Source organism: Adiantum capillus-veneris, chromosome 4 (genome assembly GCF_014529385.1).
Source record: "Adiantum capillus-veneris isolate H3 chromosome 4, ASM1452938v2, whole genome shotgun sequence".
Lineage (NCBI taxonomy): Eukaryota > Viridiplantae > Streptophyta > Polypodiopsida > Polypodiales > Pteridaceae > Adiantum > Adiantum capillus-veneris.
Window position 1 is genome coordinate 108,286,559 of NC_140934.1, and position 25,782 is coordinate 108,312,340.

Below are 25,782 nucleotides of genomic sequence, written 5' to 3' on the forward strand. Positions count from 1 at the left end.
GCCAATGACTATTAAGCAGCATAAGTGATAGCCTTCTGACATGTGTCCCCCTTTCCCCTTTTGTGAGAACTTTAGGTAATTTAATAATTCAACTAAACTCTCATTGGACCCCTTTGCCTCCTGGCCAATAGGAATCAGGCAAGCCATTGGGCTCTTGAATGCTCATTGGACCCCTTGGGAGACTGTCCAATAGTCTTCTAGAGGACTTAATTCTCATTGGTTCTTTTATTAAGTGTTTTTAAATTAATTAAACTAGATTTACTCTAGCCTAATTCTCATTGGTCCACCTCCAAGGCCATCCAATAGGAATTGGGTACACCTTGTGGGCATTTGGCCTAGGGAGCTGACATGTGTCCCTCATTCCCTTTGTGTAAAGGGAGCTTGTGTATGTGTGTGTGGCTTTCTCTCTCATCCCCTACATGCAAGGCTCGCCCCCTCCTATGTAGGGATGTGCAAAGACTTTTTTGGACACACACAAAGCATCCAATTCTCCTAGGGTTGACCTTTAGACACAACCTTTGAATTTTGGAACCTTAGCATTTTGGAAGTCTTAATGGGCTGAACCTTAGGGTCTTTTTAGCCCATTGTTGCACATGGCTCTTTTGCAAATGGGCCCCCCTTTGGATCCCGATTTTCCCTCCTTTGGATCCCTACTGTGACCGGTCTGCTAGCTTAACCAATATTCTAGCTTTTTCTCCCCTGGCACTTCCCCACATTAAATGATCAGTTTAATATGAGAAAATCATTTAGGAGAATTAGATATTGATTATTATGACAACCTGTAACCTTTTCTTTCAGTATCGTAACGAACAGAAATGCATTTAACAGCCTTATCATCCAATTTTTTGCGCTACGTTTGTGGCACCAAAGCATATTTTTGGAGTTTGCCAAATGTACCAAGTGGATGAATTGAACTCTCTCTCTCTCTCTCTCTCTCTCTCTCTCTCTCTCTCTCTCTCTCTCTCTCTCTCTCTCTCTCTCTCTCTCTCTCTCTCTCTCTCTCTCTCTCTCTCTCTCTCTCTCTCTCTCTCTCTCTCGGCGTCTGAAAACCTAGCCACCTAAGACAGCCTACAAGCCTTCCCCTGGGGCGAGGGGCAGCCCTCTGGGGGGGGCGTTTGCATCCCTAAGCTCAGCCATGTCTCGTCACCGCCAACAGTCTCAAGATACGCTCGCCTCGGACTGTCCTGCCCCACAGCTAGCAAAAGCCAGCAGTTCTCTGCGTGTCTTCATCGCCGGTAGCAGCAAATAGAATGTGAGATGTAGCATCGTCTTCTTGAGCTGCAGAGTTCTCAAGTTACAGGAGTTTCAAGGTGCGTTTCTGCTGCGTTCTGCGTTTCTACTGTGTTTCTACGGAGCTGCAGAGCCGTTTCGACGAGATGCGCTCTCTTCGCTTGCTTATTCTCCTTTAAGCACTATTAACCAAGCTTAAGCTTGGTCCCCATAATGAAGCCCGCTCTCACAACAAAGTCGAGAAAAGTATTGGTTCCCATAGTCGGGCCTGCTCACACAACAGAGTCGAGAAATTTGAAAGATCAAATGGCCTTCTTCAGCAGACCAATGACCAGCACACGCAAGAGTTTCCTTGCGGTGGTAGATGCACCTACGAAGGACCCCGCCACTCGTCAAGAAGCAAGGATTACTACTCTTGAAGCTCAAATTCAGGAACTTATTGGAGAGAATGCTCAACTCAAACAACGCTTGCTTAAGTTAGAGGAGACGAAGATAGAGAGCCAAGATCTAATTGCAAAAGCACAAAGTGTTGAAGCGTCGATTACCGAAACTATCAAAGCAGTGAAGGAAGCCCATGAAGCAACACACGAGAAGATCGACACCAAGATACAAGCAGTTTTACAAGAATGCAAACTACAAGAATCCCTTGGCGTCAAGGTGAGGATTGGAGGACTTCACGCACCTTGGTGCACACTCAAAGAGGCAATCTCCAAACTCAATGACATTCTTCAACCTGTCAACATCGAGCCTGAAAACATTTCCTAGATCAATGACATGTTGGGGTATAAAGCCCAATGTGGTCGCCCAGGTAAGTGGGCGGGTCGCCAGGTATGTACACATATTCTTTTGTAAAAACCTAATAAGAACTCACTATGCTCTACACATTACAGTAGAGCAAGTTCACCATATCGTCGTGCTCTTCTTCTCGCACTCTCTCTCGCGTCGCACTTCCGCTCGTACTCCTTCAACTGGTATCAAAGCTCAGATCGAGGCTCGGGGCAACACTGCAGGAGGCTAGAGTCACCAGCTCCGATTGGAGTGAAATTCGACAGGCGAAGACGCGGCCCCAAATCCTGTGGGTGAGCCTGAAAGGCTCGGTGTTATCAAATTTTCATTCTGAGGTCATCTCGGCCACCGTTCGGCTTCGACAAAGGTCTGCGCAGGCCATTTTCGACGACGTGGTCTCAGCGGGTGCAGATCCGGCTCTGCAAATTTGGGGTTTTCGGCCTACGATTGCAGGTGCTGAGATATCGACACTCCCAGAGTGTTGATTTGTGGTTGTCTATACATCGAAGGACGGCTCACAGTTCTTGGAGGCGTGTCACATACGACACGGGCGCATCTACACACAGACTGTAGGCGACATCCACTAGTTCATCAGGTAGCTTGTGTTCGCTGCTTGATATTCCAGATTTCATCCTGACATTGCAGGTACTTCCACATGGGATGTATTGTCAGAGGTGATGTATGTCTGTTGAGGGTTTGCTGGCTGTGAGTCACGCAGCAAACAACCGCCGCAGCGGTTACAGCATACAGTGGGAAATTTGTGGATGTATGACTTTGTGCGAAGTCTATGTACTGTCAGATTTACTGCAACCTTTGTTGAGGGTTGAGTGAGGTTTTATTGAGCTGGGGGATTCTCGAATGTTGAGATCCTTTCGGTGATACAGGTCTTGGAGCGATCCCTCGAGCACCCTTAGATAGGCAGCTAGGATGTATTGACTGTAAGTTAGACAGTTGGGATTGCATCTTTGCTTTACTGCCATTGAGGCATTGTCGCAGTCTATGCTTACAGGATAGTGACAGGACAGTCAGAGACAGTACAGGTGCAGGACAGGTTTACCCACAGCTTACAGTGTCAGAGAGACAGTGTTTTTTGAGCTGTTTTTGGTCTGTTTTTGAGTACACCAGAGCAAAAAACTCTGCAGAATCTGAAGCTTTCTTGGTTCATTTGACAAGTTGATATTGGTTCAGAGGTAAGTTTACAGGGGAAACTCTGCCGAATTTTTCCCAGAAAAGTAAAGTACTGTGAAGCATAGCTATGGCTGGATCACAAGACACTGCTCTTTACAATATCAAGAAGCTGGATGGAACCAATTTCCCATTGTGGAAGAAGAAGATTTGGCACGTGCTGGTACAAAAGAAGCATATAAACCTATAAAGCTCAAGGGGATAAAACCAGAAGATATGGACGAAGATGAATGGAGCGAAATGGATGAATTGGCACATTCTACCATTATGCTGACTTTGGCAGAAAGCTTTTACTTCAATGTAGCAGACGAGATGTCGGCTTATCAAGCATGGTTAAAGCTGAGTGATCTTTATGAGAAGCAGAGTGCAGCTTCACAGGTATACTGGGTTAAGAAGCTTGTTGACTTGAAGATGAAAGAAGGGACACCTATGTCCAATCATCTGAATGAATTCAACACAATCTATAGTCAGTTGTCAGCTCAAGGTGTCAAGTTTGATGAACCTATTAGAGCTATGTTCCTATTGATCACATTGCCGGAAAGTTGGGACACTTTTCGCACAGCTTTGAGTAATTCTGCACCTCCAGATGGTTTGAACATAGCAGGTGTAGAAGGAAGTCTACTTACTGAAGAAACCAATAGAAAGACAATGGACAAAGGCAAAGGAACAGCCTTAGTTGTCAGGGGAAGGACCAAATAAAAGTACAAAGGTGAAAAGAGGAATCAGTCTCGTAGCAAGTCCCGCAGTGCTAAAGGCAAGAGTGACATAGAATGCTACCATTGTGGCAAAAAGGGTCACATGAAAAGAGACTGCAGAGAATGGAAAGCAGAAAAAGGCAAAGAGAAAGCTGAAGACCATGGTGAGAAGAACAAGTCCTCATTGAAGATTCAAGAAATAAATGTGATAAACACTGTTGCAGAGGATGACAGTCTAGTGTCAGGAGACATCTACTTCTTGAAGAATACAATGGACTCATCTCTGCTTACAGCATCTGATGGAAATGCACTGAGTGACTGGATTATAGACTCAGGGGCATCACTTCATGTGTCTCCAAACAAGGAGTGGTTTACTTCTTATGTGACCACTAAAGATCATGTTCGGCTAGGCAATGGGCAGACATGTGAGATCTTAGGTGTTGGAGATGTTCAATTGAAGTTTCAGAATGGCTCTTCTTTCACGCTGAAGAATGTGAGACATGTTCCCGCAATTACAAAGAGCTTGATCAGCACAGGTTTACTTGATGATGCTGGCTACGTCACCACTTTTGGACAGAACATGTGGAAGATATCCAAGGGTTCTATGACAGTAGCACATGGAGTAAAGTCTGGAGGACTTTACATGATTTATGTATCAAATGTCTCTAAAAATGTAATCAATGTAACCGAGCAACCAAACGTTTCTTTGTGGCATAGCCGGTTAGGACATATGTCCAAGAAGGGAATGGAAATCTTGTCTCATTCTGGTTATTTGCCTGGCTTTTTATTAAATGATTTTGAATTCTGTGAACATTGTCTGTATGGTAAGCAAACACAGCAGCCACATAAGCATAGAAGCAGTAGAAGAGATACACAGTTGGCACTTGTTCATAGTGATTTGTGTGGACCTATGCCTAACATATCTCTAGGGGGAGCTTCTTACTTTATGACATTTATAGATGATTACTCGAGGAAAGTATGGGTTTACTTTCTCAAGCACAAGGATGAAGCGTTTAGTGTTTTCAAAACGTTTGTGACACTTGTGGAGAATCAGAGTGGCAAGAAGCTTAAATGCTTATGCGCTGACAATGGTGGAGAGTATGTTTCAAAGGCCTTTCAGGACTTTTGTGAGTCAAAAGGTATAAAACATGAACTTACTACTCCTTACAATCCTCCTCAAAATGGTGTTGCTGAGAGGATGAATAGGACCATACAAGAGAAGGTCAGAAGTATTTTGTCTAATGCACAGCTGCCAAATGGGTTTTGGGGTGAAGCTGTATCAATAGCTGTTCATCTTGTAATTAGATCTCCTAGCAAGGTTTTGCAGAAGGATTCAGTGCCAGAGATGGTATGGTCAGGCAAAATGCCCTCATACAAGCATCTCAGAGTCTTTGGCTATGAGGCATATACTCACGTTCCAAAGGAATTTAGGAACAAACTTGAGCCAAAGAGTAGAAAGTGCATCCTTCTAGGCTATGGTAATTCTGGTGATATGGGGTACAGACTTTGGGATCCCGAATCCAGAAAGGTTGTCCGCAGCAATGATGTTCACTTTAATGAATCCAAATATCATTCTAAACCAGAGAGGGTTGAGGAGATTAGAAGAGTTGTCTTCCAAGAAGATGGACCTGCACGTGCAAGACAAAATGTCAGGGCTCAAGAGGAGCAAGGACAGGATAGAGTAGAACCACAGGTTGTGGCTGAGCCTAAGCCACCTATTGTGCGTAGATCTGGACGTGTCACACGACCTCCTTATAGGTTTGTTCCATCTATGAACTATGTCATGTTGACTGATTGCAATGAGCCTTCATGTTACAAGGAAGCAGTGCAAATGAAGGACTCCAGGAATTGGCAATTGGCCATGCAGTCAGAGATGACAGCTCTGCATAAAAACAAGACATGGAAGCTAGTTAAATTACCACAGGGCAAAAAGGCTCTACCTTGTAAATGGGTTTACAGGTATAAGATCACCGCTCATGATAGTCAGCCAAAGTACAAAGCAAGGCTTGTTGCCAAGGGCTTTAAGCAAGAACAAGGCATTGACTTTGATGAAGTCTTCTCTCCAGTGGTCAAGATGACTACATTGAGATGCTTTCTTGCATTGGTTGCCATATTAGATTTGGTGTGCACCAAATGGATGTCAAGACAGCGTTCTTGCATGGTGATTTAGATGTGGAAATTTACATGCAGCAGCCAAAAGGGTTTGTTGAGAAAGGCAAGGAAGATTGGGTATGCCAGTTGTTAAAGAGTCTTTATGGCTTAAAACAATCACCGAGGGCATGGTACCATAAATTCCACAAGTTTATGCTTTCTCAAGGCTACAAATGTAGTGAGTTCGATCACTATCTATATACAAAGAAGGCTAAGGATGGCAGTTGGCTGATCCTTATTTTGTATGTGGATGACATGTTGATTGCTAGCAAGCACTTGGAAGAAATTTCAGCTTTGAAGTCAAAGATGGCAGAATCATTTGACATGAAAGACATGGGTGATGCAAGTCATATACTTGGTATGCGCATTGAGAGAGACAGATCAAAGAAGTTGATTTGGTTATCTCAAACAGAGTATATTGACAAGGTTTTGCAACGTTTCAATATGGAGAAGGGAAAGGCATTGAGTGTTCCATTGCCACCATATGTGAAACTTAGCAAACAAGATTGTCCTGTGTCTGAGGAAGAACAGGCTGAAATGGATAAGATTCCATATGCGTCTGCAGTGGGTAGTTTGATGTATGCAATGATTGCTACTCACCCAGACATTGCATTTGCAATGGGAGTAGTAAGTCGATACATGTCAAACCCAGGCAAGAAACATTGGGAGGCAGTGAAAGGAATATTGAGATACCTGAAAGCTACAAAGAGTATGCGTATATGCTATGGGAGTCAGGAGCTAAGTGTAAAGGGTTTTACAGACTCAGATTATGCACGTGACTTAGACAACCGAAGGTCTACGTCAGGGTATGTCTTTACATTGGCTGGTGGAGCAGTATCATGGCGTTCTAGATTACAAGATTGTGTTACTCAGTCTACTACAGAGGCTAAATATGTTGCAGCATCAGAGGCATGCAAAGAATCAATTTGGCTTAATCGACTAGTAACAGATTTGGGAATCAAAGAAGAGATGCCTGTGTTACATTGTGATAGTCAAAGTGCTATACAATTGGCTCGCAATCCAGTTTATCACTCAAAGACAAAGCATGTGGATGTGAAGTATCATTTCATCAGGGAAATGCTCGAGGATAAGCAACTTCAGCTTGTCAAAGTTCACACCACAGAAAATCTTGCTGATCTACTTACAAAAGGACTTCCCTCAGAGGGCTTTGCGCATTTTCGCAAGCAGTTAGGTGTAGGGTAGTACATCACTTCTCTACATCTCTTGTATATTAGCTTGTATAGTAGCTTCTCTCACACTTAAAGTACCACATTGGACTTTAAGTGGGAGGTTGTTGGGGTATAAAGCCCAATGTGGTCGCCCAGGTAAGTGGGCGGGCCGCCAGGTATGTACACATATTCTTTTGTAAAAACCTAATAAGAACTCACTATGCTCTACACATTACAGTAGAGCGATTTCACCATATCGTCGTGCTCTTCTTCTCGCACTCTCTCTCGCGTCGCACTTCCGCTCGTACTCCTTCATGACACACACAAGCATGTGCCACCCAAGCATTGTATTCTCACCTTCAAGGACAAAGAAGAATGAAAAAAGCTACTACGTCAATCCCGTCTCCTCAAAAAAACAACATTTTGGATCACCGAAGAATTAACCACAAACCAACTCAAAGCCAAAGCAAGTGAGCTCAAGAAGGTAAGCCCGCAAACAAGGTACGTGGGCAGTTTATCGAGGTTATAAAGCCATCATCCAAGAATTTTGAAACCCTAAATTAGCTCACTCCACAACTGACCCTCCCTAGGTTTTTGATTTTCCCATTTCCCTTTCTTTTTACCCTCCCAATGGACCCTCAATCTTTAACTGATATGTATCGTCATCGTCATCTTCTGCTTAGTTGTAACCGTTTGTAATGTTTGTTTTCAGTGCATGGGTCATATCTGACCTCCGTGGACGATAATACAATCTCTGTCTCTCTCTCTCTCTCTCTCTCTCTCTCTCTCTCTCTCTCTCTCTCTCTCTCTCTCTCTCTCTCTCTCTCTCTCTCTCTCTCTCTCTCTCTCTCTCTCTCTCTCTCTCTCTCTCTCTCTCTCTCTTTCTCTCTCTCTCTCTAACTCTAGTTCCGAATTCACTTGACGATCTGACATGGAGATCAAGCACACTCACATTGCCTAATATGGGCCCTAGATCATGAGAAAGTGATGAGCGTCAAGGAGTCTTAGGGTCAATTCAGACTATGTGCAGTGTCCACCAGAATAATCCTGTTTTCCACAATCGTACCATTCACCCTAGTGCAAAAAACATTTAAATTCTAAAACTGGCATAGCTTATCAACAAATCATGTTCGACTACATGGCCAACATGGGCGGCTCAGGTCGTGAGGTATGTCTTTGAATTTCTCTCTGCACTCTGCATTAATAATGTGTGGAGAAGGCTTTTTTTTAAGGGGGTGAATGCGCCTGTATTTTGGTGGGCCTGAAACTACACTATGCTTCTTTTGGACGAATTGGATGCTACCGCAATAGCTCCACACCCCTCCCCCATAGGCCCTTTAAAGGTGCCTTTGGAGGGCCCATGAATTTCCAACGAGGTGCCCCATACCCTCATTCCATTTCTTTGATGGGGGCCATTACACAAATAGCGGAGGAAACCGTGACTATTTTGTTGGGGGTGCTTCAACCACCCCCCACAGAGATTCTCCTTAAAAATTGGCGTCAATCGGTTAGCAATGCAACATGCATGGGTCCTTACCAAACAAAACTACCCTCTGGGCAGAGCTAGTCACTCTCCTACCTGACTATATTCTGGTTGGAGACTTCAACATGGCTGAATCCTTGATGGCATATTCCTCCAGAAACGACAATTCATCATAGGGAGTGAGAAACAAGCTTGGAACTTCCTCTCTTCTACTTTTCAACTCTAGAATATTGGGCAAGAAGGAGAGTTCAAATAGCAAAAGTATGGTAGGGAGAAATGGCTAGGAAAGGGGGGGTAGAGAGATTCTATGTGACTTCACCCATACCCAACTTGCTCAACAGACTCAAGGCTAGAGAACATTTCAGGGTTTAGGGTTTAGGGTTTAGGGTCTAGGGTCTAGGGTCTAGGGTTTAGGGTTTAGGGTTTTACAAGATTTCAAGCTTCGACCATTACCCCCCTATCCGTCATCATTGATGACAAGGAAAACAAGGTCAGTATCAAGAGGCACCACTATTGGGTTTCTAGCCCAAAGGGATATCACCTTTACACGCCCCAAAGCTCAAAAATCTAGGTGCCTATCAATCTCCCTACCCCTTTTAACTTCCCTATATCTCAACCTATGCCAAGGGGTCCTTAGCAGATAGAACTACCCTCTGGGTAGAGCTAGTCACTCTCCTACTTGACTATATTCTGGTTGGAGACTTCAACATGGTTGAATCCCTTGATGGCATATTCCTCTAGAAAGGGAAAATCATCATAGGGAGTGAGAAACAAGCTCGGGAGTTCCTCTCTTCTACTTGTCAACTATAGGATATTGGGCAAGAAGGAGAGTTCAATTGGTAAAAGTATGGTAGGGAAAAATGGCTAGGAAAGGGAGGCTAGAGAGATGCTATGTGAGTTCATCCATAGCCAACTTTTTCATCAGGCCAAGTGCGTTCACTAAGTAAAATTTTATTACATCACGTGCGTTCACCAAAATGGATTTTAATTACCCCTCTTGTACACATGAATCTGTAAATTTACAAGAAATTAAAATCCCTTTTGTTGAACCCACGTGCTATGTTACATATACTTTAGTGAACTCCCCGGGTCACCAGGCTCAAGGCTAGAGGACATTTTATAAGATTTCAGGCTCCGACCATTACACCCTATTGGTCACCATTGATGACAAGTCAAACAAGGTCACGAACAATTGTCTCCAAATGGACCCTGACTTTTTTGCAATGCAAGAGGAGATTAAATCGATTTGGATCAATGCCTTCTCTAGATCCGCCCTCCTTGCTAACGCTTGGTCTGAAGCACTTTTTTAAACACAACACAGGCTCATCAATTTTCGAAATGGGTGTCTCAAATTAGGAAACAGATATGTGAAATTCTCTCCTCCGACCTTGTCCACCTCCCTCTGAAGACAGCAAATCTAGGATCTTTGCACTCATGCATGAGGTTTGGCTTGAGAAGGAACTCATTCTCAAACACTCAATAGCCTACTCAACGGCCCCCACCTTTGAAGACAACCCGGAGTTCATCAAGGAGCACTTCAAGACCCATTAAAGTCCTCTAGAACTGACCTCTGACCTAACTTCAAGAAATAGATCCAGAGTGTTTGACGTTAGACACAAAGTGGTCCTTGAGCAAGCCAAAATCCTTGCTCAATCTCCAATGTCCCTAGCTCACATTAACATAGCCATTAAAGAGGTAAATCCTAAGAAAACTCCTCACTTAGATGGGCTAGCAATAGAATTCTTTCATGTGCTCAAAGGCACTCTAGCGCCATTTGTCCTTCAAGTTTGGGAGGAGTCCCTCTCCCACAAAGCCCTTCCCTACTCCATTAGCATAGGAATCATCAAGCTCCTCCATAAAAGAGGCCCTAGGAATGACCTGGCCAATGGGAGACCCCTCACCATGCATGCTACCCTCATCTTACAAGATATTTGCTAACTCTTTTGCTAAGTCCATTGCCAACAAATTTACTTCCCACTTGATGAAGTGGATCTCTTTAGAGAAAAAAGGGTCATCAAGGGCAGAAAGCTAATGGAGGCTATCATCTCAATGTGGGAAGGGTTTGAGCGTGCACAAGAGTGAGGGCAAGACTTCATCTTCATCACACTGAATTCTGACAAGCTTATGATAGACTTGAGTGGTACTTTATATTTGCTAGCTTGATTGCCATGGGATTTGGCCCAATGCTAGTCAAGTTTTACAAAACCCTTCTTGGAAGTGCTACAACTAGAATAGCCCTTGATGGGCTCCTTTTTATGCCATTTCCCTCAATCGTTCAGCTAGAGTAGCCCGCAATGGGCTCCTCTTTATGCCATTTCTGTTAAGTATGGAGCCTGATTTACCCCTTGTAACTTTTAGTATTAAAAACGGCCAGTCGATGATGATGTGGCAAAAAAAGGGGGGAGGGTAGTTATTGTCATAAGGACCACCACTCTTTTGGGTAGAGAGAGAATGTACATATCCTCCCTCCCTAGCCTCTATTTCAAACTGACAGCCTTTAAAAAATCATATGAGAATACCCTCATATAATGGCCTTGTCTCCTAAATCACACACATTTTCAGTCTTAATCCCTTAAAATTAGGGATCCTTACAAGGCACTTTTGGAGTTCATATTTTTCCTAATGGGACGAGACTGTTGTCTTTGTGTATCTGTGAGACCGTTGAATAGTGAGAATATATTTTTGTCAATGATATTGAATATTTGTCTATTTGTCCATTGCAACTCTAAGATAAAATGGCCGATGAAGAACAAGTTTGTGGTACCCAATCAGTGCCTGATGATCAACAACAAGTGGTTGTTAATGCATTTCAGCGCATGAAATCTCTGGCGCACGGTATGTCGGCACAGCAAGTGACGCGCACTGCTCGACGACTATCAAAATGGACAAATTCCAAACCACATGCAATGGAAAGATATCGATATAGAAATATGGCCATGTGAGGACGTAAAGAAAGGACGGTGGAAGGTATCGAAGTGCCTCCACGAAGCGATCAAAGAAAACGCTGAGAGGATCCCATGAATTTCCAACGAGGTGCCCCATACCCCCATCCCATTTTTTCGATGGGGGCCGTTACACAAACAGAAGAGGAAACCGCAATTGTTTTGTTGGGGGTGCTTCAACCACCCACCCCACAAAGATTCGCCTTTTAAACTGGTGTCAACCGGTTAGCAGTGGAACATGCATGGCTACCAGCGTGTACTTAGTCTTGCTTCGTGTAGAAGCGGAACAAAACGTGGGAGGCAAGTTGCAATGAGCAACGGAACGCAACAAGGGAGGACAACTTGTCATTGCAGCAGGTCGCAGATGATCTCACGATCGACATTGGATGCGCATAAGTTTTTGTAATGATGCATTGCCTTGGTGGCAAGGAGATCGTGGACGGGAGGTGGACGACCCAACACATGGTCTATAACTGGTAGCCTACGGTAGCAATTGGGTATATGGGGCACCTTGAGTAGGCTTGAAGGGCCCCCCACTCATAAGGCCAACTAAAGGGTCTATGGGGGAGCCCTTTAGGTGGATTTGGGCTCCTCACCCCATGAGCACAAATTTTTAAGGAATCAATCAAATCCCTCAAATAAAGGGCCATCGATGCTCATGAAAATGTTCCACCTATTATAAAAATGTGGACATTTGCACAACGTGTGAAAAGACCCTTAGACAGTAGACTAAGAGCAAAATGAGATTTTGGGTCCGGACTCCGGGGATGTGGGACTAGGGATGACCAAATTCCGGTGGCATTTTGAGTTGGGACTTGCAAAGCACAAGTGGAAATAGGGTAGGTACTGTCATCAGGTCATTGGAGAAAAGACCGTTGAACCGCTCACCAATCATTTCATTTATGTGAGATATACAGCAGGTCTCGAAAGAATCAAAGGATGGTGGGCTCACTCTTGTCTGCTCTAGGCTCTAGCCCCTCCTCCAGCTCCAACCTCCCTTTTGCCAGAAATCTCGAATCCCTCCCCTCCTCCACTATCAACAGGAACATCCTACGACGCCGTCGGCCGTCAGGTCTCACAGGTAAGTGCTCTGTGTGTGTGTGTGTGTGTGTGTGTGTGTGTGTGTGTGTATGTGTGCGTGCATGTGTGCGCGCGCACGCGATCGAGCGAGCAAGAGAGAGAGACTCACTCTCTGTGTATTCCCTTCATCGGGTTTGCTCATCTCATTGCTTACTGTGTTTTGGGCGATAAAGAGAGAAAGAGAGAGAGAGAGAGAGAGAGAGAGAGAGAGAGATCAGAGAGACACTTCCTGTCTGTATTTCATTTCTTGGGTTTGCTCATTTTATCGCTTGCATGCAGTTCCGCCCCGTCGCGATGCCTGCACCGTACCTTCATTGCCTGATATCTCCCACCCAACACCTATAGCGCATCCCCTCTGAGCCCTTCCCGCTTTTGTGGCCACCTATGCAGCTCTTGTACTCAATGAGCCGCATGGTCCCTTCTCTCTGTAAGCTGTTTGTGAGCTTGAGTCCCAAGAAACTTAGCAGGTTCATACTGGTAAAGAAGAAAAAGAAAAGATCTTGTAAAGAGGGGGGCGGCTCATTCGCAGACACATGGAAGATCATGCGATCGCCAGAATCTGTTTATGCAGATGCAGTTTCGTCTCCTCAGGTGTGTATGCAAATGCCACACCAAATGGAGGCGAGAAGGCACAGCAGTTACCAAGGAAGTCCACCCAGAAGCAGCATTAGTTATATTATGGGGCGGAAATCGGATGTGCTGCCAGGCTTGCCACGGCTCTCTACATCATCTGCCTCTTGCTACGAGAGATTGTCGGGGGAGAGGGGGCTTGATCTTCCGCCTCTTTTGAAACTAGGTGCATATTCAGGTGAATCAGGGTTTCTTTCAAGGCAAGACTCTGCTGTATCATTAGCTCAGCATCGGCGTTCCTCCTGTTCGTCCGCGACCTCCTTTGTGTCATGCACATCTTCACGACTTAAACATGCATATGCACGACAGAAGGATGCGCTAGCAAATGACCTTGCAAGCAAGCAGCCCCACATTGGGGAGCTATTTGCAGGCAATCAATTTCTTACGCATCTCACAGCGGTGCCGGCGGCTTCTTCTTCGGTTTGCGAGAATGCCCTTCTACAGCCATCATCTGGATTGCTTGATGCTAGCCTCCCTTGCAGGGAAGCTGAACTCAAGGATAGAATCATCCTTTTCCTTTAGAAGTTTGATTACTAAGTACCCCCCATTGTTGTCTGTACATACATAGAGCTTATCACGCTTGACTCTATCAAACCTTAAAGTAAGTATGTCTATTGTCTGTTTTACATTGTTCTTCCTCATGTAATAGGCATTTGAATGCTTCATGAACTGCATTGAAATGCTGAAAGGGCGATACTTTGGGTCCATGGTGTGAGCCAGATGAAGATGCATCGGCCGGTCCTAGGTTCTAACCCTCAATTGCGAAAGCATAAATAAAAGTAGCCTGGGGTGATTTGGTTATGTGTTCCTCAATTATTTTTGGGTATATCTTTGGATGGCCTCTAATGTGGCACAAGTTGTAACGCAATGTAGTAAATGATGCAACATGTATGGGCAGGACGAGGCCCATTGTATTTGTGTGTAAAGTTTAGAAGGTCTATCGACACAAATGCAGCATTTTTGTTGTTTGATTGAGCATGTACTGGGCCAATGTAATGCCTATGCCCAAAGTTTTCCTGCAATATATGTATGTCTGCAATTTCGTTTAGTCGCATCAACTTCTATAAATGAAGTCAAGAATTTTGTGTGATATGGCATTGGGACTTGCGGACTAAACAAAACTGCAAAAGGATTACGTGAGGTCCACCTTTTGTACTGAAGCTAAATGGATGGCAAAATGGATGTCTCGTGTCTTTGTATGTTTCATGCAGAGACTTTTTGTGGAGAAGCCTGTTGTTGTACAAACTGATTCATCCTCCATAGCGGGTTTCTCCAAGGATGCTATGTATTCTTTCAAGTGTAATGGTTAGTTGAGAAGTGTGATGGTGGTTTGTTGAGGCAACACACGATCATCAAGTCGAGTACACTCTTCAATGCATGTAAGGTTGCAGCATTGAATTGATGCATGCTTTATTTGCTGTATCGCTCGTATTCGAATGGGTCTTTCCTTGTTTGTGGGTTTGATTGTGGTTTGTTGAGGCAACTCACGATCATCAAGTCGAGTACACTCTTCAATGCATGTAAGGTTGCAGCATTGAATTGATGCATGCTTTATTTGTTGTATCGCTCGTATTCGAATGGGTCTTTCCTTGTTTGTGGGTTTGAGCAGTCTTGAATGAATTGAAACTGTGTGAAGGACGCTTGTCATTTTATCAGATGGTCTTTAGAGGTTAGGGAAGATCAGTTTCTTGTTGTGGAGAGTCTTCAATCTCTCTAATATCAATGCAAATACCAGCATGTAAATAGGATGATGACTCATAATGTAATGAGATCTGCTGTGTGAGTGTTTCTCAAGATTGTTTATGTGGCAGTTGAAGTAGTAGTAGTTTTGTTTTAGGAGTCGGGGATGGGTACCAGTGTTCGGGAAATGTGTGCCTCAGCTTAGCCTTGAGCCGGTTGCAAAATCAAAGTAGCCGGTTGAGGGGAGGGCAAGAAGGAGAAAATTCCGCTTAAAATACATGGAAAATAGTGTAATTTTGCATATTGGCTAGTATTGTAAAATTTCCAGTTCAGAGTTGTATCGCTCGTATTCGAATGGGTCTTTCCTTGTTTGTGGGTTTGAGCAGTCTTGAATGAATTGAAACTGTGTGAAGGACGCTTGTCATTTTATCAGATGGTCTTTAGAGGTTAGGGAAGATCAGTTTCTTGTTGTGGAGAGTCTTCAATCTCTCTAATATCAATGCAAATACCAGCATGTAAATAGGATGATGACTCATAATGTAATGAGATCTGCTGTGTGAGTGTTTCTCAAGATTGTTTATGTGGCAGTTGAAGTAGTAGTAGTTTTGTTTTAGGAGTCGGGGATGGGTACCAGTGTTCGGGAAATGTGTGCCTCAGCTTAGCCTTGAGCCGGTTGCAAAATCAAAGTAGCCGGTTGAGGGGAGGGCAAGAAGGAGAAAATTCCGCTTAAAATACATGGAAAATAGTGTAATTTTGCATATTGGCTAGTATTGTAAAATTTCCAGTTCAGATTTGTCCTGGAGGGATGTTCGAATATTTGTGAAAATAATTTTTCACAAACACTGATGGGTACCCTATGTCGTCTCCCCAAAACAAAATAGGAAATAAATATGTACAAAATAAATGAAAGGGAAAGAGTTGACAAAGACTTAAATTGCACCCAAACTCCTAGGGTAGGCCTTTGTCACTAGTTTCCTCAAACTCGTGGGGCTTCGCTTCCCCAAGAGGCCGGGATTATCTACTCTCTTAGACCAGAGCCCTTGAGAGACCCATCTCACTGACTAGTAATGGGCGTGACAACGACCAAGTGTCTCTGGTCCAAGGCCCCAGGTATTGCGGAACTTGCTTCGGCTTTCCCTTTAGAGTTTCCTCCATGAGGTAGCTTATCACTCCACCTCAATTTGCCCTTGTAACTTAATGGTTTTCCCGAGGAAATGCCATACTTGCTTGGATGGACGTTAGTGTTCGGGAAAAATGTGTCTCCGCTTAATATCATGTCGTTTTCAATTTCAAAAATTCCAATTGAGGGTAAGGGAAAAAGGAGAAATTTTGCCCCAAAATAGAGAAAAATAGTGTAAAAACTCGCAAGCTAAACCTAATTTTCTAAAATTTCCTCTTGGCAAATTCAAAGAAAAGGAATTTTGTATGTTTGGAAAAATGACTTTTCTCGAACATAGGCTCACAAGGAAGTAGTTGTGTAGTTATATAAGCCGGAAGTCACCTCATGCTGAATTGACTTTTTGAAACAAGCCTAGTTGAAGAAGGGAGTTAGGTATACATTTTATCTGGCGAAAATTGACGTTTTCTTTGATATTTTAGCTTCTAAAGTCCTTTCGTTTAAGATCCTCATACGGCCGGCCGCCTCCTACGGCCTCTCTCTCTCTCTCTCTCTCTCTCTCTCTCTCTCTCTCTCTCGTAGTCGTCAGGTCGCATGAGCTCTCTCTCCCCCCCCACCCCCACTGACCCACCCACAAAAATCACAATCCCTCCCTCTCATTGATGAAGGACGCTAAGCCTAACCTCGATATATTGATGTAGACAAATACAATGTCGAAACTACAGGTCTCAAGTCACCTATAAATACCCAAGCCCCCCCTATTCTATAGGCGAAGATCCAATTCCGATCATTGTCATCATCACTTACGACGACATTGAAGTATTGTAGGTTGTGCATACAGAAGCAACCACTTTTGGATCTCTCTCTCTCTCTCTCTCTCTCTCTCTCTCTCTCTCTCTCTCTCTCTCAAAGCAGTGGAAGCAGTCTTCAGGAAAAATGTGTCTCAGCTTAATATCGTGTCATTTTCAATTTCAAAAATGCCGGTCGAGGGCAAGGGGAAAGGGAGAAATTCCGCCCCAAAATAGAGAAAAATAGTGTAAAAACATGAAGAAATGACCCGATTTTAAAATTTTCCTCTCGACAAAATCGAGAAAATGAATTTTGCATGTTTGGAAAAATGATTTTTCGCGAGCACTGATTGGAAGTCGTCTCTCTCTCTCTCTCTCTCTCTCTCTCTCTCTCTCTCTCTCTCTCTCTCATGCGCAGATACCAACGCAAATAGTTGAAAGTCGTCGTCGGCAAGACCTACAGTTGGGATCCAAACGGCACGCACACGCAACCGCAAAATTAGTCCAATAATAAGTGACGCATCTTTCAAGACGCTTTATAACCCCTTTATGGTGTCGTTGCCCAATCGATTTGCGTGCTCGTAACCTCTCTCTCTCTCTCTCTCTCTCTCTCTCTCTCTCTCTCTCTCCCGAAGCTACAAGGCACACTGGCCGGTTGCATGAGCTTACGCCACGTGGCCGGGGGAGGGGGCCGGAATTCCTTCCCCCATTATAATTGTATAGATACCCCTTTAATTTGTGGAAATTCCCAAGATACCCCTCAAATTTCAAAAATTCCCCAAATACCCTTGTATCTATTTTTGTTGGATTGTTCAAAATTTTCTGATCTTTGACAATTGAGATCCTTTTTTGAGTGCTTAGCATGTGATTTGTATAAAAAAAACCTCGCAAAAGGAGGCGATTATGTTTATAAAATAATGAAGCAATCCATCTCCATCATTGTCTATAAAATAATGAAGCAATCCATCTCCACCGCCTACAAAAGCAATTCAAGTTCTAGTTTTAGCATCAGTCTTCTTTTGAAAAGCTCCAAATGTTTGTAGAAATTTACAAACACAACCATGGGTATTTTGGGAGTTTTTAGAAATAAGAGGAGTATTTTGGTTATTTTCCCAATAATCAACTCCCGCTTGAGTATGTCGAGCGTGTCTGCATCCTTGGCTTTCTTCGTTGCTTGGTGTAGCGCGACTTCTCTCACCATTGTTGTGAGTGGCAGGTTCGTGTGTGATGCCTGCGTGCGAGAGAGAGAGAGAGAGAGAGAGAGAGAGAGAGAGAATGCTTGGCGATGCGAGCTGCTCGACAACCTCCTACAGTCTACTCAAGCTCTGACTGCTACTGCTCTGCCAGTGCTCGACGGCCGCCTAGTCTCTCTCTCTTTGGGCCAGCAGTGCAACACGTCTCTCCTTCTCTCTGAGAAGTCTCTCTCTCGCTCTCTCGCTCTCTCTCTCTACTGTAACGTCTGAGAACTCTCTCTCTCTCTCTCTCTCTCTCTCTCTCTCTCTCTCTCTGTCTCTCTCAATCGCCCGAAGCTACAGGGCACATTGGCCGGTTGCATGAGCTTGCGTCACGTGGCCGGGGAAGGGGACCGGAATCTCTTACCCCATTATAATTGTATAGAAAGTCCTTTCGTTTAAGATCCTCATATGGGTCCATTTCATTGAATTTGTTTTAACACGCCAACATGACCCTCCATCTTGTTGTTTGGAAACTTTATGAGTACTAAATGCAAATGTAAAATCTATGAATATTTTGGATTTCAAATGATTCTCAACACATGTAATTATTAGATTCTATTATATGAGTACAACACACATTTATTAATGATAACAAGTAAATAAATATTAAATATAATGGAAATCATCCCCCCCCCTCCCCCCCGGCTCCGGCCCCGGCCTCCTACAACGCACACACATATGTATATATGTATATATCTGTAAATCTCACAATTTTCTTATGTTTCCATGTTTCTCTTTATATTGCTCTCTATCTATATCCTTATGTGCGGGACAACATCATCCTCATAATTGTATTAGATTGCGAACTATGTGCTCATACATGTAACTCTTAAGTTAGATTATCTATACATATTACATTTTTTGCTTTTTAAAACAAGCCTTATCTTTTTGAATGTAGAGCATTGAATGATGTATAGATAATCTAACTTTAGCCCAAGGCATTAGGAAAAATTTGGACTCACAAAGGGGCCCTTTAAGGAGTTTGACTTTACCTCTCTCTACCAAAACGGATGCATGGATAAACTTTTGCAAACAAACTCTAAAGTTGGCGGAAGTTTGATAGTTAGAATGTCCTCTTCAAGCTCTATCTACCGATATATAGCACGCCATGAGATTCCTCATCTCTATCTAACAACGACCAACTTATTGTAAAGCTATTTGCAGATGATTCCCTCTTATTCCTCAAAGCTTTCCCTCAAGTGATTAGGAAAGCTCTGGAGATTGTGAATATGTTTGCCATTGCATCCGGGTCAAAGTGCAATATTGAAAAGTCAAGTTAATTTCACTTTCAGAGACCGACTCATTTGACCCATCAATGTGGACCGACGACATAGTAACAAAAGGGAAGATTTTCAAACACTTGGGGGCTCTTCTAGGAGTGGATGTCACCCATAAGCAAAGATTCCTTTAGGTCATGAATAAAGATACAAAGGTGATAGTATGTGCAGCTATCATTCTCGAATAGCGTGAAAGTGGTCAATTTATTTATGATTCCTGTCATTGCCTTGAATGGTCTGTTGTTTAAGTTAGTCAAATGCAAATGGAAAGAGTTCTTCAAACCAGTAAAATGATTTTTATGGAAGAGCACTAAAGATTCGACGCTTTGGTAGTGGGAAGGATGGGAATCCGTGGCGAGACCTCCAGAGCAAGGCGGTATATGGATTCTTAACCCTAGTACTCATGCAGAAGCCCAATGTGCCAACGTTGTGGTGGAAATTTCAAAGCAAGTCTAGGCTTGGGCTATTATGACGAAGGCTATGGTGGACAATGCCAAACTACAGTCGCAATGTGGCCAGTGGAAAGGGCTAGAGGTGCATGACAAATTGCTTAACTAGCGGTGGGCTAATCTAAGCTTGGAGGCATGATGGGTGAGCTAGTGCAGAAGTGTAACAGAACAGTTGAGGCTTTAGAATGGGGAGAGGTATCAAGGTGTTCCAGAACTCAATACTTCATTGATCCCCTTGGTTGTCTAAGGAAGGAACCGTGCTTCTAAACCCTTTTTGAAGGGAGATGGCTAGAAAGATTAATAACAAAGGACTACGAAGACCGTCAGTTCTAGGATAGAAGCAGTAGAAGCTGGAAAGCAACAAACCAACTAGCCTTATAGTTCCACCTCAATGGAACTGAAAGATTGTTGGCCCATAGAATTTTAGAAAGGCTTGACAGTTGTTGGCTACTTGACTGCGATTCTAGCTTCGAGTGAAAGGCATGGCAGTGGCCCACGAACAGACATTTCCTAAAACCGCAAACCAAGATCGTATATATATAACATCCCTATGGTCTCACAAGATTGGTTTCTTTCCCTGAACAAACAATGGGGTAAGAAGTGGTCAGACTCAAGATGGAGGTCAATTGTGAAAAACATCTGCTACCCACAATGGCCATTGGAGACGAAGATTTTTATGTGGAAGGTCCTTTGGGAGCCTTACCTACTGGTGTGAAGTTCCTAGCTAGAGCTATTGGTCCACATAGGTGCTCACAATGCATAACGGGGAGGACCTACCTCACTGAAATTGTCCACCGGCCCACCGGCCATTGACTTTCGACCACCATCCACCACTGGCCATTGATATCGGCCATCGGCCAACTGATCGACCGTTTTTTGACCACTTTTCGGCCGGCGTCGGTCCATGATATTTTGATGAGACTGGCCGTGAAAATTTTGGTTTCTGCTGAGTGATTTTTCTTCACGTACGATGGCTTCTCCTCATAACGGGGGCCCTACAAATGTGTGTTTTTAATACAAAAAATTACACGAGATAAATCAGGCCCCATACTTAACACTTACTAGGGACGTTGGTCCAAATAGATGCTCACAATGCAGAACGGCTTGTGAAGACCTCCCTCACCTTCTCAAGGAGTCCCTACGCTCTGTGGCCTTGCAGGGAAGATTTGCAAATGAGTATAAAAGACTTGGAAAATAGGATTCGTCAAGAACGATCTCTTCATGGAAGGGAAGGTGTTCACAAGCCAGACAATACTCATCGCTATGCAAGTCGTGAGATATTGTTACGTCAAACACATTTGGAAGGCAAGGAACTACCAAATCTTTGAGAACTTCATGGAAATAGCTAAGTTCACGGAGATACTCTAAGAAAGCAGGGCAACAATCATCGCTATTGGAAAACGAAGGAGCTTCGAGTGGAACAAGACCATGGGCATCGTAATGACGCACTTGCATCAGTGAAAGTGTGGGTTCTTCCATTGACGTGGGGTGAATGCCTCTTCAACGGATGTACTATGATCCTATGAAGATGTCATGGCTCGTCACAAGCATAGAAGGAATTTGTATTTTTTTTGGCTTCATTAATATAATCTACTCACCATTGCGAGTTTTGCTAAAACATAATAGTAATAATTTGAGAAGAGTCCTTTTATTTAAGGACTTTACAAAGATTCATTTCATTAAACTATTTTATCATTCATTATACTTATTAAATCTATCTTTTTTATAACTCCATTAAAATAATTTTTTGTATTCTTTTGGCTTTATCAATATAATCTACTCACCATTGTGAGTTTTGCTAAAACATAATAATAATAATTTGCAAAGAGTCCTTTTATTTAAGGACTTTACAAAGATTCATTTCATTAAACTATTTTATTATTTCTTATGCTTATTAAATCTATCTTTTTTATAATTCCATTAAAATAATTTTTTGTTTTAGTTTGTCAATGTGTTTCTTTATTTTATTGTTTTTATTTTACTTTTATCTTAATTTAAAATACTAATTTGCAGTGTGCATTTATCACCTTATTCTTTAAGTGGGACCCTTTGCAATATATAAACCATTTGTGATTATAAATGTAGTAGGTCGCACAATCTTTGCTTTTGGGGCTCATTAGAAGAAATCTCACATAGATTCCATTTTGGTTTTATCATAAATGTCGAGGCAAATGAGAGACGGGGGGGGTGACGTGTTGGAAGCAGCGTAGGTGGTGTGCGAGCTAGGCATGGCTGAGAGCCTAGAGCACCCAGTGCCCCAAACCGACAGGAGTCTCTCTCTCTCTCTCTCTCTCTCTCTCTCTCTCTCTCTCTCTCTCTCTCTCTCTCTCAATCAGACTCTCTGCAGGGGTGAGTGAACTGCCTCAATGTGCATTACGAAGATTCACTCACAACTCTTGCGAACCTGTCCATGCCTGCATCGCATCTCTCTTCTGTTGTTCTCTCTCTCTCTCTCTCTCTCTCTCTCTCTCTCTCTCTCTCTCTCTCTCTCTCTCTCTCTCTCTCTCTCTCTCTCTCTCTCTCTCTCTCTCTGTGCGCTTATTGACGGGTATCGAGGTAAAAGCAAGGTTGAGGAGAGAGAAATATCTAACTCGACGTCTATAGATCTCTCTCTCTTGCCGCACCTAGCCCTCCATGGCTGCCTCACAAGCCCCACCCTCCCCTCTGAGGAAACCCCCCCCCCCCTCGTCTGTAGGCAGACGCACGACACAGGCGTGCCCGTCTCTGTCGTGCACCTGGTCGACCTGCTCGCGACCAAGAAGCTCATACCCGAGCCCGAGCCCGTCTTTGTCGGATGCAATGCGCCAAACAAAGCAGCTCATACCCGAGCCCAAGCCCGTCTCTATCGGATGCAAATCTTGAGCCCGTCTCTATCGGATGCAAATCTTGAGCCCGTTTCTATGGTTTGCAGCAAGTTTTAGGCTTCGAGCACTGCCCTGCTTGACAGCAGTTCCCACTCACTCTTGAACCCATCTCTATCCCTACCTGCAAATCTTCACTGGCTAGCTCTTAGGCTTCGGGTAGTGCATTGCTTGACAGCAGTTCCCACTCCTGAGCCCATCTCTATCGACTTAACCACCTGCAAGTCTTACTCGGCAGCAGCAAGCCAATCGACTCCCGAGCCTGAATGATGGCCAAAACCAACAATGTCAAGAACATTGGTGGTGCACCCTCAACACCAAGAAAGACCAGATCGTTCGTGGTGACCCCCAAGATAGACCCGCTCGACCGCCTCCAAGCCCAAGTCAAGGAGCTGAAGAACAAGAATGACGAACTCAAAAAGTGTCTGGCTGCCCTTGAAGCGTGCCTCCAATTGCTCGAATCTCAGAAAATAGCGGACATTGACCTCATCCTAGCAAAGGCCAAAGAAGGAGAGCACACATTCACTCAGAATGTGGCTTCATTAGCCACCCAAATTCAAGCAAATGCTGCCACCATCCCCTTCAAAGTGGAGGAGTGCCTACAAGAACGTCGTCGTAGGGAAGGCCTTGCTTTGACTTTACGCATCGGTGGCTTACCCTCCTCTTCGTGGGAGGAGACTGGCGATTTTCCTACTACCTTAACCAAGCTCAACAATGCTATCCAGCCAGTCAAGTTTGACATTCCCACCATCGATTTCGTCGATCGGGATCCCCGCACCAACCAAGGGAGCCTTGTTCTCAAGACCAAAGAGGACCGCACGGCACTCTTGAAGCAAACGCATCTTTTCAAGGGCACAACCATCTGGATTAGCGAGGCTCTAACCCCCGCCCAACTCAAGATAAAGAAGCAAGAGCTGCAGAAGGTACGAGATGCACTGGCCGCAGGTAAGTATGCCATCTATTGTGGTGGTAGAGCCATAATCGAGGAGTTTCGCACACAAAAACCCACCCGACATCCACCTCCTCCCCCTTAACCATCCCTATCCCCCTAAGCAACATTTGCTGCAATTTTGAATTATAACCCCCCCCCCCCCCGCCCCCCCCACCACACACACACACACACACACACATCTACATGGGTTATTGCAGCCATTGTACCCTCTTAGATAGAGGAGCCTTTATTGTACACGTTTTATTGGTCCCATAGGTCATATTTGACCTCCGAGGACGATAATGGAATCTATCTCTCTCTCTCTCTCTCTCTCTCTCTCTCTCTCTCTCTCTCTCTCTCTCTCTCCAGCGGCTAGCACAGGGCCTTGTGTGTGTGTGTGTGTGTGTGTGTGTGTGTGTGTGTGTGTGTGTGTGTGTGTGTGTGTGTGTGTGTGTTTTACAGGTACACGCATCATGCTCTGTTTCTTGATGTGCACAACTATGATGACTCAAAGAACGCAGGGCAAGGTTTGTTGAATGCGTCATGATGCATAAGGGAATGTGTGTTGGCAAGGGACACAAGCAGCAGATGCATACGCAGGGATATGAATGACTAAAGGTAGTTGAGCCTCTTTTTCTTTGCTTTGAGGCGGGACTCGGGAGTGGAGCGGAGTAGAGAGAGAGAGAGAGAGAGAGAGAGAGAGAGAGAGAGAGAGAGATTTGTCGGCATAACAACAGATGGGAGGCCTTGCAAATCGCGATGCTAAAGCGAACAACAAAGAGAGAGAGAGAGAGAGAGAGAGAGAGAGAGAGAGAGAGGAGAGAGAGAGAGAGAGAAAAGGCGGAGACACAAAGCGAGGTTTTCTTTTCGTTTGTAGTCGCTTACATCTCTGTGTGCTCCCTTGCAGGAAACTGTCGATTGCATGCAATAGTGAAGTGAGTAGTGGAGATGCGGACCAAGGAGAGAAGAGGCGAGGGCTTCACATAGTGAGTCATGGCAAGCTGGGGGCTGTAGATGGTGGACAGCGACAAGGCAAGCTATGATAGCGCGTAGGCGGTGCAAAGGGCTCAGTCCGAGTGCACTGAGGCTGGAGATTATTTTCCTTTTGAAATTGAAAGATTCCAACAAAATCTTGATGATAAATCAATGCGTTATTGCAATGTAGAGCAAAAAAAATAGGTGCCATGAAATCATGTTTGCAACACAACAAAAATACCATGTGATCGTGGACACTTATTTAGGCTTAATCTCTATAACTCTCATCCCCCTTAACTTAACTTAGCAAACCTTGGTGCCGGCCTTCTCACCTTATTTTATTTTAGTTAAGCTAGAAACACAAAGTGTCAAAAGTGACTTGCTTTAGACCTATTGATTTTTTTATTTATTTTTTTGCAAAACTCACAATGGTGAGTGGATTATATTAGCGGAACCAATAGATTACAAAATCAAGTCATGCTTGTGACGGGGAAATGACTTCTCCTAGCTACCACATAAACATGATTGATGGGGGGCCACCCCAAGACACCGATTAAGGTACCAGTGAGAGTCTAAGCTAAGCATTCCGCGCTCTAAAGAAGATTTATCAACTAACCACTCGTTGTGGCATCAATCGTCTTGTTTCATTTCTCTTTTTCCAATGGCAATGATCGCTTCTCTACTTTCTTGAATTATCTCTAAGAAATTAGATGTTTTGAGGACTTTCTTGAAGATCAAATTGTTTTTAGCCTTCCATATATGTTTGAAGTAGTAGTATCTAATAATTTGTGTTCCAATCAGTAACGTTTGACTCTTGAATACCTTCCCATCCAGGAATAGATCGTTCTTAAAGAACCCTACCTTCCATGACTTTTGAATCCACTTACATACGTTCCCTGCCAGGCAGTGAGAGCACTCTTTGAACAAAGATGGACTTGTCTTCTCAAGGGCAGCCACACATGGACGCATTAGAGAGTCCAAGTCGGACTTGTCAACACAAGGGCGGCTAAACAAGGTTGTCTCTCATGAGAGAGGGCAGTCATTTTGGCCTATAAAAGGAGGCCTCTTTTACACACAAAAACGGATAGTGAAGCATTGTGGTGCATTGTGAAGTTGAT

At 43.9% G+C, this 25,782-nt stretch overlaps 1 protein-coding gene across 1 annotated transcript; it reads left to right on the forward strand.

Annotated features, from left to right (window-relative positions):
- Window positions 1-12,582: 12,582 nt before the first annotated feature.
- Window positions 12,583-14,021, forward strand: LOC147459766 (uncharacterized). Its single transcript, XM_086510974.1, has 2 exons — window positions 12,583-12,722; window positions 13,001-14,021. The coding sequence occupies exon 2, from the start codon at window positions 13,106-13,108 to the stop codon at window positions 13,871-13,873; it is 768 nt and encodes a 255-aa protein (XP_086367100.1). The 5' UTR covers window positions 12,583-12,722; window positions 13,001-13,105; the 3' UTR covers window positions 13,874-14,021.
- Window positions 14,022-25,782: the final 11,761 nt, after the last annotated feature.

Coding starts and splice junctions, on each gene's coding strand:
- LOC147459766 (XM_086510974.1), top strand. CDS start 13,106: ATGCAGCTCTTGTACTCAATGAGCCGCATGGTCCCTTCTCTCTGTAAG.